Source organism: Engystomops pustulosus, chromosome 10 (assembly GCF_040894005.1).
Source record: "Engystomops pustulosus chromosome 10, aEngPut4.maternal, whole genome shotgun sequence".
Taxonomy (NCBI): Eukaryota; Metazoa; Chordata; class Amphibia; order Anura; family Leptodactylidae; genus Engystomops; species Engystomops pustulosus.
This window is the reverse complement of record NC_092420.1, coordinates 25,159,726-25,178,393: the sequence shown is the minus strand read 5'-3', so window position 1 is coordinate 25,178,393 and position 18,668 is coordinate 25,159,726. Positions and strand designations below refer to the sequence as shown.

General features: G+C 41.2%; 1 protein-coding gene across 11 annotated transcripts in view; it reads right to left on the bottom strand.

Moving 5' to 3' along the window:
- WNK2 (WNK lysine deficient protein kinase 2) overlaps nt 1-18,668 on the bottom strand; it is a 104,302-nt gene that overhangs the window by 47,467 nt on the left and 38,167 nt on the right. For all 11 annotated transcript variants that reach the window (XM_072127031.1, XM_072127033.1, XM_072127032.1 and 8 more), the window contains exons 3-8: nt 16,409-16,581; nt 15,765-15,985; nt 15,011-15,168; nt 9,410-9,498; nt 5,971-6,190; nt 3,400-3,673 (exon numbers count right to left, since the gene is read on the bottom strand). In XM_072127031.1, the coding sequence (XP_071983132.1) occupies nt 3,400-3,673; nt 5,971-6,190; nt 9,410-9,498; nt 15,011-15,168; nt 15,765-15,985; nt 16,409-16,581 (1,135 nt within the window). The remainder of the gene's footprint in view (nt 1-3,399; nt 3,674-5,970; nt 6,191-9,409; nt 9,499-15,010; nt 15,169-15,764; nt 15,986-16,408; nt 16,582-18,668) is intronic.

Here is an 18,668-nt window from a genome sequence, read left to right as displayed (position 1 = left end):
CATTCACATGGATAAATCTACAAACAAGACCATGATTTCTCTGCTCTGCAGGGTAATGTACCAACTGCAAGCACCGCAGAGGAGTCAAGGGACCTATGGGTCTATAGAAGTACCTCTCAGCATCATCCTAAACCAGTGATTTTCAACCAGTGTGCCGTGGTACACTAGTGTGCCGCGACACATGGTTGGGTGTGTCGCGGGGAAAGTTCCCCAAACTATGGTGCCCCCTGTGTTTTTTTTTTCCAGAGAAATGTAAAATGAGAAATACTATAGTCATGAGGCTGGAGTATTACAAGTACCAGCTCATATGCTGAGTATATGAGCTGGTACTTGTACTCTGGCCTCATGGCCATAGTACTTCTCATTGTACCCCTTTATTTTGCAGTATATGAGCCACATAATAATCAGCACCATATACTAAAAACAGGGAGAAACTGAGAACTGTTGAGGAAGAGCTTTGTGTGTGTCTTTCCACCATTCCTGCCAGGATATCCCTTTTGTGTTTATCGAAACAGGCCCAGGTTTCACACTGAGTGAGTAAAATAAATTTAGAATCTATATTGATAACTATATGTATAATATGACTGTTTTAGTGTTATTTTGTGCTATTTTGGTTGGTGGTGTGCCCCAACAAACGGTTGGATCTCGTATCATCATGCTGTGTATATAGTCACTCTCCATTTAAGATATAGAAATGATTGTATTTGTATCTCCATTTCGTTTTTATGGAAGAGGACTATACAGTGGGTGGGGGGTGGGTTGATGATTGTTGAACTGCTGTGGTTACTAATAGCATCAGTGGGAGTGCAAGGCAACAGCTATTGATGACCTACCTGATAAATACTAGGAAACTTAAGTAGTCTTGATGATTCCCACCCATAAAATGGAGTTTCATCACTCATTTTACTAAGGCGGCACATTGTGACTGGACATATTGTCTGCGTAATAGACACAAGGGGTTTGAAAGGAACCACAAGGGCGGCCAGTCACCCACTATCAATCTAAAAATATGAGGATCATGTGCACGTTACGTTTATGGCCCTTTCCAGTAAATGTTTTATAGTAATCATATTTCCTGGCAAAATATTGTATTGTCTTTATTATTACAAAACAAATTAGAAAGTCCTGAAGAATTCGAGTGGTTAATGGCTACACGACCGGCTGACATTTTCTGCCGCTAGAGACCTAGTACGAGCAAGACAATTCATTGTATGGTAATGAAATCAAACGCAATCCGAGATCTCGGTATAGGAGTAATATGGACATAACATGAGCTTACAAGGGGTTTTTTATTCCCCTTTAATACATATAACAAGATTACTGGAAGACTGAAGTCTGACGGCTCATTATTAATGTCCGGTGAAGGACACATGGCTCAGGTTTGTCTTTCATACACATTTGAGGGTGTTATATTACACAATCCCTATGAACGGCCATCTCAGCCTAATGTACATGTGTCGTCAAGGAGGAGCGGGATGCGGCTGCTGGACACCAATGGCTTTGGCTGATTTCTCCTTAAAGTTGACCCTTTACAACTTCCACCAACGTCAACTATTTCCATCATTTATTGCCATACCACTAATCTATTGATTCTTAATGTAGGGGCTGAATGAAGCAATGGACCTCTAAAATATAAATAACATAAAAAAAAAATCCCTGCGAATTGTTTTGGCTGATAGTGTTACATAGGGCGCGATTGGAAGGGATCGTTCAGTAGATAAAATCCCAACTTCAGTTCCGCTCTTCTTGCTTTAAAGAGCTTGTTAAAGAGATATGACTGTCTTCCTTCAACAGTAAACCATCCTTCAAACATGTCCATGGTGAATGAGTGTAAGGATAATTATTCCTCTGGAACTCCAAATACATCTTGAATTCACTTCCCAAGTAATAGACATGCTCTGCCCTATTAGCACTAGGACATTTAGACAAGTTAGTTATGTATGTACGGTAAGTGTACATTAATGCTGACATGTGTCCTACTGGAAATATGCAACCGCTGACCACAATGCATGATTCTGTATCAGGTCATGAGATTGTTACAATACATCATAATCAAGGTATAATCTGAAATTGCATCACAAGACAAAGCCAACCAACATCGATATCCACCGCATAGAAAACATTTATTTCAAAGGAAATCTACCATAAAAATCCATCAAAAACTCACAGATACAGGCACTGTGACTGTGGTCATTTTATTATATTTGTTATCCATGGCCTCCTTCCTTCTAACTTTTATAATTATTTTAATGAGACAGAAGGGCTCTGGGTGGGAAGGGGGTGTTTCCAGAGCCCATTAGTGCTATAGCTTCACAGGCTGTAACAATAAGCAGAGCAGGTCTCACACTGCATTTCCTGCTTTGGCCAGACTACACAGGTAGAAGGAGGAGGGAGAAGAGCAGGTGGTTGGGCAAGATATGTTCTGCTTATTGTAACAGCCGTTGAATCTGCAGAACGGTGGGGCTCTGGTAACACCACTGGTAGCCCTTCTGGCTCATTAATTTTGGAAGGAAGGAGACAATGGATAACAAATATAAAAGATTACCACAGTCACAGTGCCTGGATCTATGAGTAAGTGTCCCTGGTTTATCATGCTTGACTCTGATGGTAGTTTTCCTTTAGAAATTGGTACTAGGAAGTAAAATATGTCATGCAGTTAACAAACCCGGATATTTCTCTGTAAATGGAATTTTTTAATAAAGTGACTTCTGAAAGGAGGTGAGGAAAAAATAAATAAATTTTAAAAAGTGGTATTGGCAAAAGGTTGAGGGGACGTTGCTATTCGATGGGGATTTAGACAGTGGTTTCAATTGCTGAGGATTATTGCTGTAGAGGGGAGTAAGAGCTGTAAAATCTTTTCTGCAACTGAAAGCTCTAGAGTCAAATGCTAAAAATGATAGCTTCCTTGTATGAATGGCAAGATGATACAGGCCCTCTACACCACTAAGTCTAAGTTATATGGATAATGTACTTTAAATTACTGTAAATTACTGAATGCCACGCTTGATGTCAAGGGAGCTGCCTTACAAGGAAGCCAAAAAGAGGCGTGGTTTTCCGCATCTCATCACGGAAAACTTTGCATATTTTCCCAGAATCCCCTAGTGGAGCATGCATGGCTATAAGACTCCACACGGCGGCCTTAATTGGCAGTCTCCGTAAGGAGAACTCTTACTTCCCAACCCCAATTACCAATAACACATCTTGCTGGTGGAGACGTTTTTAACAGATTATAACACTTATAACAATTATAACAATTCTACCTTTGCAACAAAATCTTAATTCTAGTACTAATGAGGTTCTGTTCCCAGTCTTTTACACCTTTGATGACACCATGGACAAAGTACAGCAATATAGTGAGTGCCCTGTATTCAGGCTTTTATGGCAGGCACAGATACTTACATGCTACTGAAGTAATGCTGGCGGGTAGTTTGGGCATAAATGAATGCTGGTCAGTCTCAAGCTCATCGGTTTCATTCAATGTATGTTGACCTATATGGGAAGAATGGGCTAATGGTGCGAGTGGTGTCTGCGGCACGTTCATTTGTTCCAGCCCCTCTGATTCACCGCTCTCTTCCCGAATCCTCGACCGTCTCCATTGGATTAACGCCACTCTATCTCGTATCGACTTTCCAACAATTTTTACATCACTCTCATGGAAAAATCCCGATTCAACCTTAAAGAAAGACAGCTTTATTATCATCTCTATCAAAATCTGAATTGATCGGCTTAGAGACTTGTACTATTGACTTACCACGCTACAAATCAATGCACGCCGTGTACCTAACTTATATGGCACAAATACACATTTTCAAATTCTGCTTAATAACCCAATATGTTTCTTCATGAGCTTCACATTAACAAATATTGTCATTTTCCTAGTGTCACAGCAATCAGATAGGTCTACTCGTACTGCACACTTACTGCACGCATCACTAGACAGATGTACCATTTAAGAGCATGGAAACCCTTCGCTGATTTAGTGCGTTTTGTTTCCTTTTTCACTAGCAACCTAAGACAACCAGGTTTCCTAGTTAAAAAGCAGAGTCAATTCAGAGCAAAACTTTTAAGCCTTAAAGTCAACCTGTCAGGTCAATTTGGGACCCTACACGGTCCATATGGATTGGTGGTTCAATACCCCAAATAGTGTTGTATGAATTTTAAATGTGTTCATAGAGGGAAAAAAATAATAAATTAAAAATTTTTTTTACAAAAAAGCATATTTTTATGTTCCATAAAGTTGAAGATGTGGGTATCTGAAGTGATAGTCCCCCCACAGCCTCTTAACTTTACTCAAGTCAGAGAATATATGCCTCTTTTCTGCTTATTTTCACATGATTGTGGGAGGTGGAAGTTTTAGTGTATAGGTAAATGGGGGAGATTTCACACAAAAGAGGGAATTCTAGAATGGACATTTCACACCCTACCTGAAGGGGCTGCTAGTTTAATTGGGTAAAATCTGGTAACAGGTTCCCTTTAACAACTGGTCAGGGCATTGACAAGTTGAGCGGCAGGGAGATTTGCTGCAGTGTTGACCTTTTCAACAATGATGCATCGCTGGACAGTAATGTATTTTTTTTTAAGTAATTTACATAGCCAGAATAGAAGAAGTCTCCTTACTCCAGGGGTGTCAGGACAGGTTTCCATTTAGTTATTTCACCAGCATCGCTGTATCTAGTGCTGCAGATTAGCCCCCCCCCCGCCAAAAAAAAAAACAAACACAACTCAATCCAAGTCTAGAAAATGACTTGGAAGAGCCTAGGATATTCCTAAGAAGACATTTTGGGGGTCAATAAACAAGTGGATACTCTCACCTTCAACTATTGTTGTAGATTTTTTTTTATGATAGCCATCTGGGGAAAATACAATGCCTGCACACACATCTCACTCCCTGCTTATTCTGCAGGATCATCGATTCACTGACGCAGGGTCGACGTGAGCCCCATGACTAAGAAGATGACTATTCCAGCATCGCTGGCCGCTTGTGCTGTGCCTGCATTCTCTCTCTACAGAACGTCATCCTCCTGGCGATCAGAAGGATGATTGATCCCGGTATTGATGTCCTCTCCTTAGAATACAAACATGCTATTGATCCAATTAGGAAAGGCAATTTTGCTCCCTTGTTGTTAAAGCATTTCCTAAGCATTTATTACTTGATCGTGTAAATGCCAGGAACGATGTAAATAACAAAGTCATAAATCTAACATAAAATACTTGTACGCAGAAGAATACGTTTTTGATTATATAAAATAATGTGGGATTTTCAGCAAGTCATTCCACAGTAGTAATATGGTCTTAAAGGGAGCCAATTGAAGGGAAAGAGAAGTAAAGCACAAGTCAATAGGTTATTAATTACGTCTTTAAAAGGGGATGGAACACAATTTACTACTTTGAGCCAAAGTTGTAGATTGGTCAATATCCAAATCCCTTACAAAATAAGAAGAGGCCACAGCATCTGATGCAGTGAAGAAGGCCATAAACCTTAATTCACATGAGAAACGCATCAACGTTTCGATTCGCCATGAATCTTTGTCAAGCATCCAAAACCTTAATCACAAGAACAGGGCTTCCTTGTATTCCTGTGAATGAAACTGTTTGGCTGACCCATTCCACTTTTTAGAACCACAAAGATGGACGGGTGCTGAACTTCATTCATCTATTGAACAACCGCGAAGAAGCGGAGAGGCGGTGCAATAGAGTAACCACTTTATTTAGACGGAGATACAAAGGACCCATGTGCTCACGACAAGTTGTAAAGAGAATAAGTTGTAAACTTGGCATAGCGCTCCAAGTATTCATGTCTATGAAACGGATGTTCCACAGAAGTTGATGGAGCCATCACATCTGTGGCACCACCACTTACATGAGGTACTTCAGAGGAACAGTAAGTTATTGAAGCATCACATCAAAAAAGAGCCAACACAATAAAATGTAGGCGATAAAAGCTTTAATAATAGAGTACAGTATAGTTACCATTTCTTGTGCGACATCTTCAGGAGTTTCCTTCTCCAAGTCAAAAGTAAACTCAATGGCTCCATTATCTTTGGGTTTTCCTTTCAACTTCTTAGGGTCCTCCACCCAAAGTCTTAAGGCAATTGTGGACTTCCTGCAGTGGTCCTCCTCTGCAAGTTCCACCCTCACCCCGGTGTCTTCGGCAAAGAAAGCATGGCTTAATAAGTCTTTAATTTCATATCTGAAACACGGAAATCCAAGTTGTAAAGTTGTGCGACATACGTTCATTGCACTAGGGCAGGGATATCTATTCCAAGATTATAAAAGTGATGGTAAAGTAGAGTAGTAGGCCAATTCAAAAATTTAAAGGGGTTCTCCAGTGACATACAAGTTAGCGCCTATCTATAGGATGGGGCTAACTTGCCGATCGTTGGGGGTGTCAGTGATGGGACCCCCACAGATGTACCTCCATCGCAACCAGAGTAGAAGAGAGCAGCCGGTCGTACGTGCATTGGCGGCACCATTCATGGCAATTTCCTTCAGCGCCATAGACGAGTGACGAAAGGAGCAGCCGGCGCATGCACTCTTTTCATTTCGGAGTGTGCTCTCGTGATCCATGGGGGGTCCCACTGAGACCCCTGTGGATAGGGGTTGACCTGTATGTAACTGGAGAAACTCTTTAAGGGTGAGTACTAAAATGTGGTGCATATTTTGTATGAAAATAAAAGAAACCATCTGTACTTTAGGGTATATTCTGAATGGGTTTGCTTATTTCTGCAAACCCTATTCATGTAGAGCATCGCTCACAGGGACTCGAAAAAAATAAAAAAGTTCCTGTAAGAGAGACCCTTTGCTCTATATCAGTGGTGGCGAACCTATGGCACGGGTGCAAGAGGCGGCACTCCAAGCCCTTTCTGTGGGCACCCGTGCCAACACCCCAGCACACCAGACAGGACTCAAAGAATTTTCCTGCAGTTCCAAGCAACTTGGAAGCAAAGATGCTGCTTTCAGTGATATTTTAAAGTGATACTTACTTGGCTATTTGGGAATGTAGTTAGAGGGAGAAGGTGTAGAAAAGGCCTAATTATGTTTGGAGGACCTCATGCTGGCCCCATGATTCTCTTTTTACAGAGGGACACCGGAAAGAAGCTAAAATTATGCAAATTTTCCCTCCTTTCTACTGTGTTGGTGTCCACAGGCGGCCAGTGTGATTTAACATTGTTGAAGAACAGGCAGCAATAAGTTACTGCTTTAATTTTTGGTTGGCACCACACGATAAATGAGGGTTTGAGGTTGCAGTTTGGGCACTCGGTCGCTAAAAGGTTCGCCATCATTGCTCTATATCAATGATGTCTATGGACGTAATATACTTCATATTACAGGCTACATATACATATTTGAGGTAGAGAACATAGAAAACCATATAAGCTTACACGGCTTGTGTAGGGAAAGAAAAATGTGGCTGCTTACTTCTACAAACAGTACCACACCTATAAAACGCCAAAGAGCAGCCCTGTATTTAACATTTTCAAAAACCGAAAATTTCAGATGTAGAGTATATACATAGATTAAATTTCAAACAAAATGGCCACAAGGCCACTGCAGGCAGTACATACTAGCAATTCAATAGACAATGACATTGCATTGAACTTTTCGCGTGCGGATTCCATCGCATTTAACATTGTATCGTCAATGAGCACTAACCGAATCCTTAGCATCAAATTTGATGAATCTCCATGGTAACACTGTGGATTCACTGTGTGGTCACGAAAAGGTGAATAATGGGACACAAAAAGGCACAGAGAACACAGTAATCCCGTCAAACTGTGTGCCATTACAAAAAAAACTTTATCCCAAGCTTTACATTTCTGTATGTGACAACTAATAATTAAAAAGAAATGATTTATCAAAATGCTCCTGTGTGTAAATGCAGCTGTTGTGTAATTGTTTTGGTTCCTCACTGTTACCCACATCCCCCCAAAATCCCATCTCCGGCACATTAATAATGTTTTAGGCTACATTCATATCACTTATACATTCAGCACATACACCAGGAATCCTCCCAACATATACGCTGGGTGTATCCATATACTAGAGGCCTCTGGCTGCACAGTATAGGTCCCATTCTGCTGGATGTAATGTATATGCTCAGCGGAAGCCATAACGGCCTATGGGGTGCGGATGCAACTTTATTGCATCCATACCCTGTTTCCGCTGAGCGCACACCCTGTGGATTCCTCTGTGCCCTGTCTGTAGAAGGAAATAGAGAATATCGGCAACAACCAAACACTGCTGGGTTCAGGGTTGAGGGGGTAGAACAGGAGGAGCTATCCACTGTATGATCATACACTGGGGTACAACACAGCCCTTTTTGTAAGGATATGCCAGGAATCCGCTAGATCTAAAAGGTCTAAAACGGATGTGAACCTACTCAAAGATTCAGAAATCATTGTATTTCTTTGATACAAAAGACAGTAAAAAAATGGAAAGCCAATTTTTTTTTTTTATGCTTTAGATATACAGGCGGTCCCCTACTTAAGAACACTCGACTTACAGACGACCCCTAGTTACAAACGGACCTCTGGTAACTTACTGTACATTAGCCTTAGGCTACAATAGACACCTATAACAATCACAGGTGTCTGTAATGAAGCTTTATTGTTAATCCTGGTTCTTATGACAACCCAACATTTTTAAAATCCAATTGTCACAGAGACCAAAAACATTTGGCTGGGGTTACAATGATAAAATATACAGTTCTGACTTGCATACAAATTCAACTTAAGAACAAACCTACGGACCCTATCTTGTACGTAACCAGGGGACTGCCTGTACTAGAAATGTCTTATTAATACAAGTTCCAAAGTTGGGACCCACATCCATCGCCAGAAATGGGATCCAGAGTCAAAAGTCTGGGTGTAATGTCCATCTCACCAGACAAGACTGAAGCGTAGGTTAAGGGTACATAAAAATAAAAGGGATGGGATGATCCGGGCCCCGCTCTTTAGGGTCCCCTAGAGCTGATACAGTATATAAAAATTAGGAGCTTGGTTATTTCTGTATTGCCCTATTTTGCTAGATCAGTCATAATAACACGTTGTCTGTTCGGGAACAGCTTTACTTAGGCTTCCAAAATAGAAAACACTTTCAAGGTTCAGCATTTTCTTTTCTCCAGAGGTTATTTGTTTTAGATATAAAAAGCCCCTTTCGCCCACAGTACTCTATTTACCAGGGCTGTCCAGCGTTTAGCTGACTCTCAGAAAATAAATAGTTGGGACCCGAGCTGTATAAATGCGGTGGCGGGTCGATAAGGAGAGAGAAATCTCTGTATTGAGATCCCGGGGCTATGCTCTGCAGAGCCTACACTTCATGGGCAAATATCCTGACAGCAAAGAACGTGAACCGCAATTATCAGCCTGACATTTACATTACACAGATAATGCAAATACAATCCCCTCACCTCTCCTCCTTGTTCTTGCAGATGCACTCCCCAATTATCTCTTTGATTTCAGGGTCTGACACTTTCTCAAAGCTCGCTGGTTTCACACCCTGTAAAAAAAAAAGATAGCAGCTGAATTTTCAATGTATTCCATGCTTTTGATGTATTGTAGGTTCTCACAAGTACAGAAGCCTAAAAAAACTGAAAAAAGTTAAACTTAACACTTTTTAGGTCGAAGATTCGGAGGCAATGCTTCATTCCAAGCCTTATTCTGTCAGTAGGGTGAGCTTACTGTACTAGGGTGTAATAAGCTCTATAGCGCCCCCCTGGTGTAACAGAAGTTTGGGATTTTGTCATCCGTTACTGTTACCAAACTAATAATGCAGAAACAGACATAGCAAGAAATATAGAGGTACTTAGATTTTTACGGATATGCAAATCAGCTTTTAAAGTGCACTAGAAGCGGGCCTGCTACAACCCCTACAGTAATCTAAGAAGAAATTAATTAGTATAGGTAGTCAAACCAAGTTAGATAGGACATGTGCTTCAAGTTTTAGGTCAAAATGCAGAGGCATCGGGAATTACAGGATGCACTTTATGGATGGTAAAGATCTTTGCCGAAAATGAATAGTGGATTTATGGGAAAACCAACCAAATGGCATTAAAAGGAGTAGATCTACCATCAAGTTCAAGCCCGATACATTTAGGCCCCTTTGACACTGTCCCGTGTGGACATGGGTTTAAAAAAAAAAAAAAAAAAAAACACTAAAATAAAAGTCCCTGTACTTATGACACTTTCCAGCAAGCAGCTTGAGGATTACTCATTTTCTCCAGTGGGAGCAGTGTGACATAGATGTACATTCACTAGAACCTGCCAAAATAGATCATTGATACTTTTTGCAGGAATCAAAGCTGTGAGATGTCATCCTCTTTCTCTATTCATTTTGCAGTCCACAAAGTGAAAACTAAAAACAAGAATCCTGTGTGGGTCCCTGACGCTTTTTCTTCTGCCCTTTTACTGCTACTGCAGGTTAAACAAGTTTTGCACAGCGAGCCTTATGTTGAATGACGTAACTTTTGCACCTTCTGTTTGGGTTTCCTCTTATATAATTTACAAATACCCATATTAAATGACAGTGTAAAGGAGTCTGAACAACTCAGCTGAGGCCAACGACTGGCTGTAGCCGTCATTCATCATCACTCCTGCGGCAAGATTAACCGCCACTAATGAAGAACTACGGAGCGACAAGGGAGTAAACAGACTACATGCCTTTATACAATAAAAAAAATGCATAAAATAACAATTTGAAATGAAGAATTAAATATACCGAGTTTGTTAAGTTCAGTCGATTTTTTTGTACATCTGGCAAACTTAATGGGACCTAATCTGTAAAGTCATTCCATACTGGAGCCACAGCTAGTACCCAGGACAGCATGTTCTGTTCAGCCACGTGTCTACAGACATATATGACACATGCTGGGTATAACGCTTACACAGGACTCTGCTTGTTCATTACAGCCTCCCAGATAAGCTCTGACAATTGCATATAATTAAATTGTACACATAAAGACAATGAGCAATTGCTGCGGCAGCGGCTGACAGTCTCCCATAGGCAAATATGTCACACAGAATAGAAGTGGTTTTAGCGAGCTTAACCTTCTCTTGTCCAGAATCTAAAACCGCACAATATACATAAACTACAACATAAAAGGAAACATTAACAATGCCATTGAAACCAAAAGCAATAGATTGTAATTTGTTGAGCTAATCATTTCTATACTTGCATTCACTATCTGTACCTCACTTAGTACATTAGATTAGTGACTGACAGACTTCAGATAATATAAATCTGAAACCTGGAGCTGACCCTGACAACACACACCACTCAATACTGAACCATGTGGCGAGAGCAAGGGTCTCAGAATCTAAGTAATCTGCTTAGAGCAGTGGTGGCGAACCTATGGCACTGGTGCCAGAGGCGGCACTCAGAGCCCTTTCTGTGGGCACCCGGGCCATCGCCCCAGCACACCAGATAGAACTCAAAAAATCTTCCTGCAGTTCCAAGCAACTTAAAAGATGTTGCTTTCAGTCATATTTTGATACTTACTTGGCTACTTCGGACTGTAGGAAGAGGGAGAATGTGCAGACCGGGCCGAATTATCTTTGGAGGACCTCCTGCTGGCCCCATGAATTTCTCTTTGTACAGAGGGACACTGGAAAGAAGCTAAAATGATGAAATTTTTCCATCTTTCTACTGTGTTGCTGTCCTCAGGAGGCCAATATGATTGAAAGTAGTTGAACAGGGAGTAATAAGTTACTGCTTTAATTTTTGGTTGGCACCTCGTGATAAATAAGGGGGGTTTTGGGTTGCAGTTTGGGCACTCGGCCACTAAAAGGTTCGCCATCACTGGCTTAGAGGGTCCGCCTCCCTGCAAAATTTTGGACCCACACTAATCGCACTTTCTGTACGATCCTGAAGGGTGTCAGGACTGCACCAAGACTGAATATAAAGATGAGAGTCCGGCTCCCAGGGCTGTCTTTTTCCTGGGAAATATGGCCAACATACAGTCTGCATTTCCATCCGAAATCAGCTTTAGAGACATTTCCTACCATAAATGTCAAGCCCAATTATTGTATAATGGACAGAAAAGTAATTTTCTTATACTTTGGGTTTTATTCTTCACCATTTAAGACATCAGCTTGTCATCAGTAAATGAGAACAAATGTATTCCTAGAAGGATTATTTCACCCAGGGCACATAAAAATAACACAAATGCAATAAATTATCACCGATCTAACTTTGCGTTCCCACGGAGCTTGTCATGTATATGCATCGTAATTGATGCGCTTGCTAGAATAATATCATATCCCATGCGATAAATACATAATGCAGCACAACTGGCTGATTTTATACCCAATATCAGTAGAAAAGGAAGTGTGAAATGCAATCATGTACACTTGCAGTATAAAATATGATTAAACACAAAGTGCAGTAAATAAATCATGTTATTTCAGCTATATCCGAAAATTCTATTTTGGAGTCTAGTGCCAATTGCCATCGACTCAATGAAAAGTCCTATATATCAGCAGCGGAAACTCTTCATGCTTCAACAACCTGCAAATTGACCTTGATCAGCACGTGGATAGGAGACACCAGCGCGTCTGATCATTTGCAGATTGTCTCTATTTGTCCAGCAGTTGAATGTAATCATTAGCTGGAGTCAGGAGTGGCGCACTCCATACGTTTCTGGTGATTAATGCGAGAAGTTCTCAAACTGACTGAAATGTCTTAATCTAGAAGATCTGTCACAGTACAGATTTTCTCATGTACAGGACTTCAATATGTCCTCTTCTAAGATTTTTCTTAAAGGGGTATTCCGGGAATATGAACGTCTGACACAAAAACCCATGATGATATAAATAAATGAATACAACAATACTCAATGTCATTAGTCACAAAACGGAGCTAAAATAATATGATTTTATGATTTACAAAATTTATGGCCTCTCTAAAGTAGGTGGAGTTATCACTAAGATGGCCGCCACTGGAAACTACAAGTTCCATGATCCTTTAGTTCTCAGTAACTCCTCCTACCACTTATGCTCTGCTAACAGTGATGATGTAACAGGTTTTCTTGCTCTGTTACCGTAGTAATGATGTGTAACTGCCATCACCACAACACTGACCATACTGGATGCACTGCAACCAACCGACTACAGCCAAACATAGTGGTGATCACATGACCTTGCCCAGGCAGGTACAGGACATGTGATGTGGACATGTGACCAGCGGCCATCTTCTTTTCTGCGATGGACCGCGCGGAGGAAATTAACGGACTGATTAAAGGGCCGGTAGCATTTTAATTCTTCATTACAGTCTATGTCACCAGCATTTTCTGCTAAGGGGAGCAAAATTTTAAATAACAAATAATTACACATTAGCTTATATTTTGAGTGCCCATTTGTATATGAATTATGCTGATTCCTGGAATACCCCTTTAACTACTATGAAAGCATGGCAGAAGGGACATAGGATAAAAGAAAAAAAAACACCACAACCCATTCCCTTCCCAGGGGAGCAATATCAGGGGAACCATTAACATCTAACAAAAAGGGACGGAAGGCAGGAAGCATATGGCCAAATCCATTACCAGTGACCCAAGAGATCAAGCAAGAGAAACCGTCCAAAGCCCTTAACCAAAGACAAGGATCTCTGATACATCTTCAAGAATCCCAGAGTAAAGGGGAAAAAAAAAAATCAATATTACAGTGAAACTACAAGAGCCACATTTTACCATGTATATCACTCAAAACAGTACGGTGACTACCACAAGTGCTCCCTAGAAGAAGAACAAATTATAAGAAGGAATTACTTTCTCCTAAAGGAACGCTCTGCACAACTGATTAGCATTACTCTGCTTCACGCAGGGTCTGAGGATGCAGGGTCTGACAATGGGATTCCCTTTAGTAGGCCGACTTTGTTAGGGCCGTTTGTTCCGTCACATTCTCCCCATGTGTGTGCAAGGTCTTGATGCTGAGAATGTTAAGGTTGGTTTCCCACAAGCAAGTCTGTTCCGACATACTCTCTCCAAGTGAGTGTGGAATTTACCAGGACGTGGGACGCACAGTACAGTTTACTTTACTAGTTCTAGGTTGTCAGCAAGTCCCAAACATACACCAGGAGGGTTGGTCAGAACAAACTCGCCTCCGCTCCTCTTGAGGTTGATCCCGGCACTGTCCTCCGCTAGTCTTGACAAGCCAGGATCACCTAGAAGAGAAACTTATAATTAGCAGCACGGAGTGAGGGGACAAGATGTCCGGCACTTGCGGCCGCTAATTATGCACGCCCCTGCACCTCCCTCTCCCATGCTTGGAGTGGGATGCGATGTCACGTAAGGGGCGTGAATTCACGCCTCTTGAGTGACAACACCTACCTCTCCCATACTCCCACTAAAGAGGATTTCCTTTGATGTTCTGTGCTCCAAGACCTTAAACCAGCCATAATTTAGAACTTTTGCCTGGAGTGGCTCCTCCATCTCATTAACCACCTACAGTTAGAGAGGACCACCATGAGAGGCCAAATTATACAGATTTTCATGCACTTCATAATTTATACTATTAGTATAATCCTTTCCTGTTCTCATGAAAATATTTAACGCTACTTATGCATGTGATAGAAGTATAAGACTTCATGCACCACAGGTCCTATTCCTGCCTGTTTTTGCAGCACGGCCACTCACCCCATCTCCACCTGGCCATTTACCTGCCTAGGGAAAGCGTTAGAGACAACCAGCAAATTGTGAATGATGGAAGGAGGAAGAGATTGGATCTGGCATTGGACTCTTAGTTGACACTCATGACCATCAACTAATCTAAGAGACCAACTCTGAAGCTCCATGTTCCCTTCCCTGTCTACCAGTCACCGCATTGCAATTTTGGTTGTGGGTGAGCCCAATACTGCAGCTCAGCCCTATTCACTTGATGGAAAGATGTGCACTACTACACCACTATTACAGACCACCAGGGGTGCCAACTCAAGGATATATCCTTATTATTCCAGTCACTGAAAAGCTAAAAAAATATCCCACTGAGACGCTAAATCATGAAGGAGAATTACTTACACTGGTCACTTTGCGGTATATCTGAGCAGCGTTCTGGCATTCGGAGTATGGATATTCTGAGGTAGCCATTTCTAACATGCACATACCAAAAGCATAAACATCCACAGACTCATCATAATGTTCTTCGTACATTTCTGGTGCCATAAACTCAGGAGTCCCTGTATATATAAACATCACAAATTCAGAAATCCTTTAAGGAGAAAACTATATTTACAACTATAAGTTTACTAAATTTACATTATTTTAACAGTACAGTTAAACAGTTCTTTCCCCATATACATAGAATCAAATAAATCATTAACTGTTCAGAAGCAGCCGTACAAAAGTCATCCTTTAGGCTCTTAATGAGTGTGGCATCATGGCTCCATTTGGCCTTCTGGTTACAATGGGGACCAAATAATTAAATCCTGCTTTAAACGTTGACTGTGCAAACTTTGTCTAGAAAGCGAGATAGCTCACAATGATTTATACAGATAATCAGGTTGAAGGCATCAACATATCATCTATTGTGGGAATAGGTGATAAGTATCTAATGGGTGTGTATCCCACTATTGAAGCCCCCAACAAGTATTGGGGATCTTTGCCCATAATAGAAGCATTAAAGTTTATGTGACTGACAAAAATAGCCAAGTTATGTAGTCTTCTATTTCGTCCAGTCCAGAAGGAACACAATTGGAGCTGCAGCATGTATGAATATTACTAATATATATACACACAGGTCACAAAACAATCTATAAAAAAGAATAAACCTTACCTATTACACTTTTAGCAAAAGAAGCTCGTTTCAGCGTGGCCAGCCCAAGATCGCCTATTTTTACAGAGCCAGTAGGTCCGGTTATGAAGATGTTGTCACACTTTAAGTCCCTATGAATGATGGGTGGCGCCCGTGTGTGAAGAAAGTGCAATCCTTTCAGTATCTGCCGGCACCAACTGCGCAAAACCTTTGGTTTCATCACTTTGAACCTCTTCAAGTATCTAAACAGAAAACAAACAAAAATAAGAACGAGACGTTACGTGTGAGGTCCAAATGATTAGGCATGGTGTATGTTAACATCCCCAATCCTTTATACCCAGCTCAACCAAAACAAATGCCAAGTGGAGATCCAACACACATTAGATTGTCAACCAGACCACCAAGGATTAGTGAGTTTGATCAACCTTAGTCTAACCTTTAGCCACTTTTACGGTGCTACTTTTCATACTTTAGTTTAGAGTCTTGAACAATTTAGCTAAAGGCCGGGTTCTAATTGGTGTTGAAGATTCCAGAACAATAGCCCCAATATATGACGCCATTATATAGTTAATAAAAGAGCCCATTATTTTAGCTTGCTTTAGTAGAACACTTCTGTCACACAGTGGTGGCCACCAGTCTACGACACTGCGCGCAAGATCACTTACGTCTTCAGTGTCCCTGATGTCATGAGTTCGGTAACCAGAACAATACATTTCTTCCCCTTCAGACAGGATTCCCAGAAATCATAAAATCTGACAATATTCGGGTGTTGTAAACCTTTCAGCATCTCCGCCTCTTCTTTGAACCGCTGCCTCTCAAGCTTCGTAAGTTTACGATCCTAAAGACAAAACACAGACAATGCATCAGCTAGGACATTATGTATTGTACAATGGAAAAAAAAAAATCAAGTACATTAAAATTATACAAATATTATACAAAAACATATGTAGGTTGCCAGGAAATTCCTTGCAAAAAAATGTAAAACTAGTGATATTGCTGTAGGATATTCCAGAATCGGCACTTGAATCCGGCTCATGATACTTGAGAGAGGCCAAGCTGGGTTCAGGAGCATCAAGCTATGCAAACAAGTATGGGACCAGTAGAGCAATCTCTCCTGGATCAGGAGTGCATGGAGGAAGTGTGTAGCGCCCCCCTTTGGACATTTATCAACAACTCATAGTTCTTAATAATTATATTCATAGAATAAAAAGTATTGCGCAACCGAATTCCAACTTGTCCGATCCACAACTTCCTTGATATCCGGCATTGGTGGGGGAGTAAGCAGTCCCCCAATAAACATTAGGTGGTCGACTGAACCTACTAAAGTTAAGCCAGCCGGGGGGGGGGGGGGATGGATTAATTGTGGCACATACCGAATCCAATCCCACGCCGATTTGGCCAACCCACACCCCTTCTCAGTTAAGCCACACCCATTTTAGATGCCTTTTCCATCATGCATGTGAAACAAAAGCAGTTCAAAGTACGATAAGTTTTTGGTACAAAATTAAACCAGAATTAGTCTACATTACACTAAATTTAGGCAAATGCATAAGGTTGGTCAAAATTTGCCAAATCCTAGAAAGCCCTTTTTATATATTTTAGATTCCCAGAGCTTTTTAGATCCAGTTCAATAACCAGTATGACAGATACAAAAGCTGTGACCTCACCAGTATGACCTGTGAAATCTATGCACTATAATGAAGCGGCCTGAGCTAATGCCCACTACTCCGGAAGACATGACTGTCCAGGGGATTCTTCACACAATCTTACAGAATACTTATTCACAAAAATCAATCTCCCCCTTAGCATACATCACACTCGCCGATTAGATTTACCATAAGAATCTGAAAGGGACCTCAATGGGATTTGGCTTTATGCTGCGATTTGCGAAAGACAGAAGCAGCGCAACTTTTCCTCTTGCGTTGCACTCCCTTGAGATGCAGGCGTCGTGTGACTCCATTTATAGCATTTTCTTTGGCCCACATCTGTTGGCATGAGAATAATATTACATAGCAATAACCAACTGGCTGGGGGTGGCTAGAATAAGTAAGGGATCAAAGGGTTGTCCTAGATTTTCCTAATTTATTTTCCAAATTTTTGCTCATCAACTCTAAAAGGGCCTAAATCCTAAAAGAATAAATTCCGTAACCCCATCCATTCATATAGATATGAAACTAACCATATCTTTACCACATTTTCCTTCTAGAGCTAGCCACCAGTAAAGGTTTTTGCTAGATACAGCTTTCCCCATCAAAAAGAAATGGAGAGGCTGTAAAATGAGGGTTAAAGTCTTTACTTGAACCTGCTGCACCCCAATGCATATGGAGAAGGCAGTGGTCCCCAACTTTTTTTTGAACAGGGACCAACTGAGCATAAATTTTCTTCAGGGACCGTCCATAAATGTATGTTTGCATGCCCCACCACAACTCCCTGCATCCCTAGCTCATATTGTTCCAATTCCTGAAAAAGCATCCCCCCACTTATATTGTCCCGATTCCTGTTCAATGCCTCCCCTGCTTCTATTGTCCCCCTTCCTGTAGTCTCCCCCTCCCCACTTCCAATGTCCCCTTTCCTGTAGCTGCCCCCACTCCCTGCTTCCTATGTCCCCCTTCTGGTAGCCAACCCCACCACCTGTGTCCTACTCACCTTCCCCATTCCCTCACTGCCGTTTTCTCTTCCGTGTTTATGCGCGGTTCTTTTGCCGGCAGACGCAATGTGATGACATCACGTGCACTGACAGAGAGAAGTGAAGGAAGAGAAGACTACAGCAGGGGTAACACTGAAGAGGAGTATTTGTTTTTTTATTTGTTGCCCCGGGAGCAGGCACTCCATGGCCCAAAACCTTTATACAAAACAAAATCTATGACTTTATATATTTGTTATCCATGGCCTCCTTTCTTCTCAAAATCAGCTTTTAAAATTATG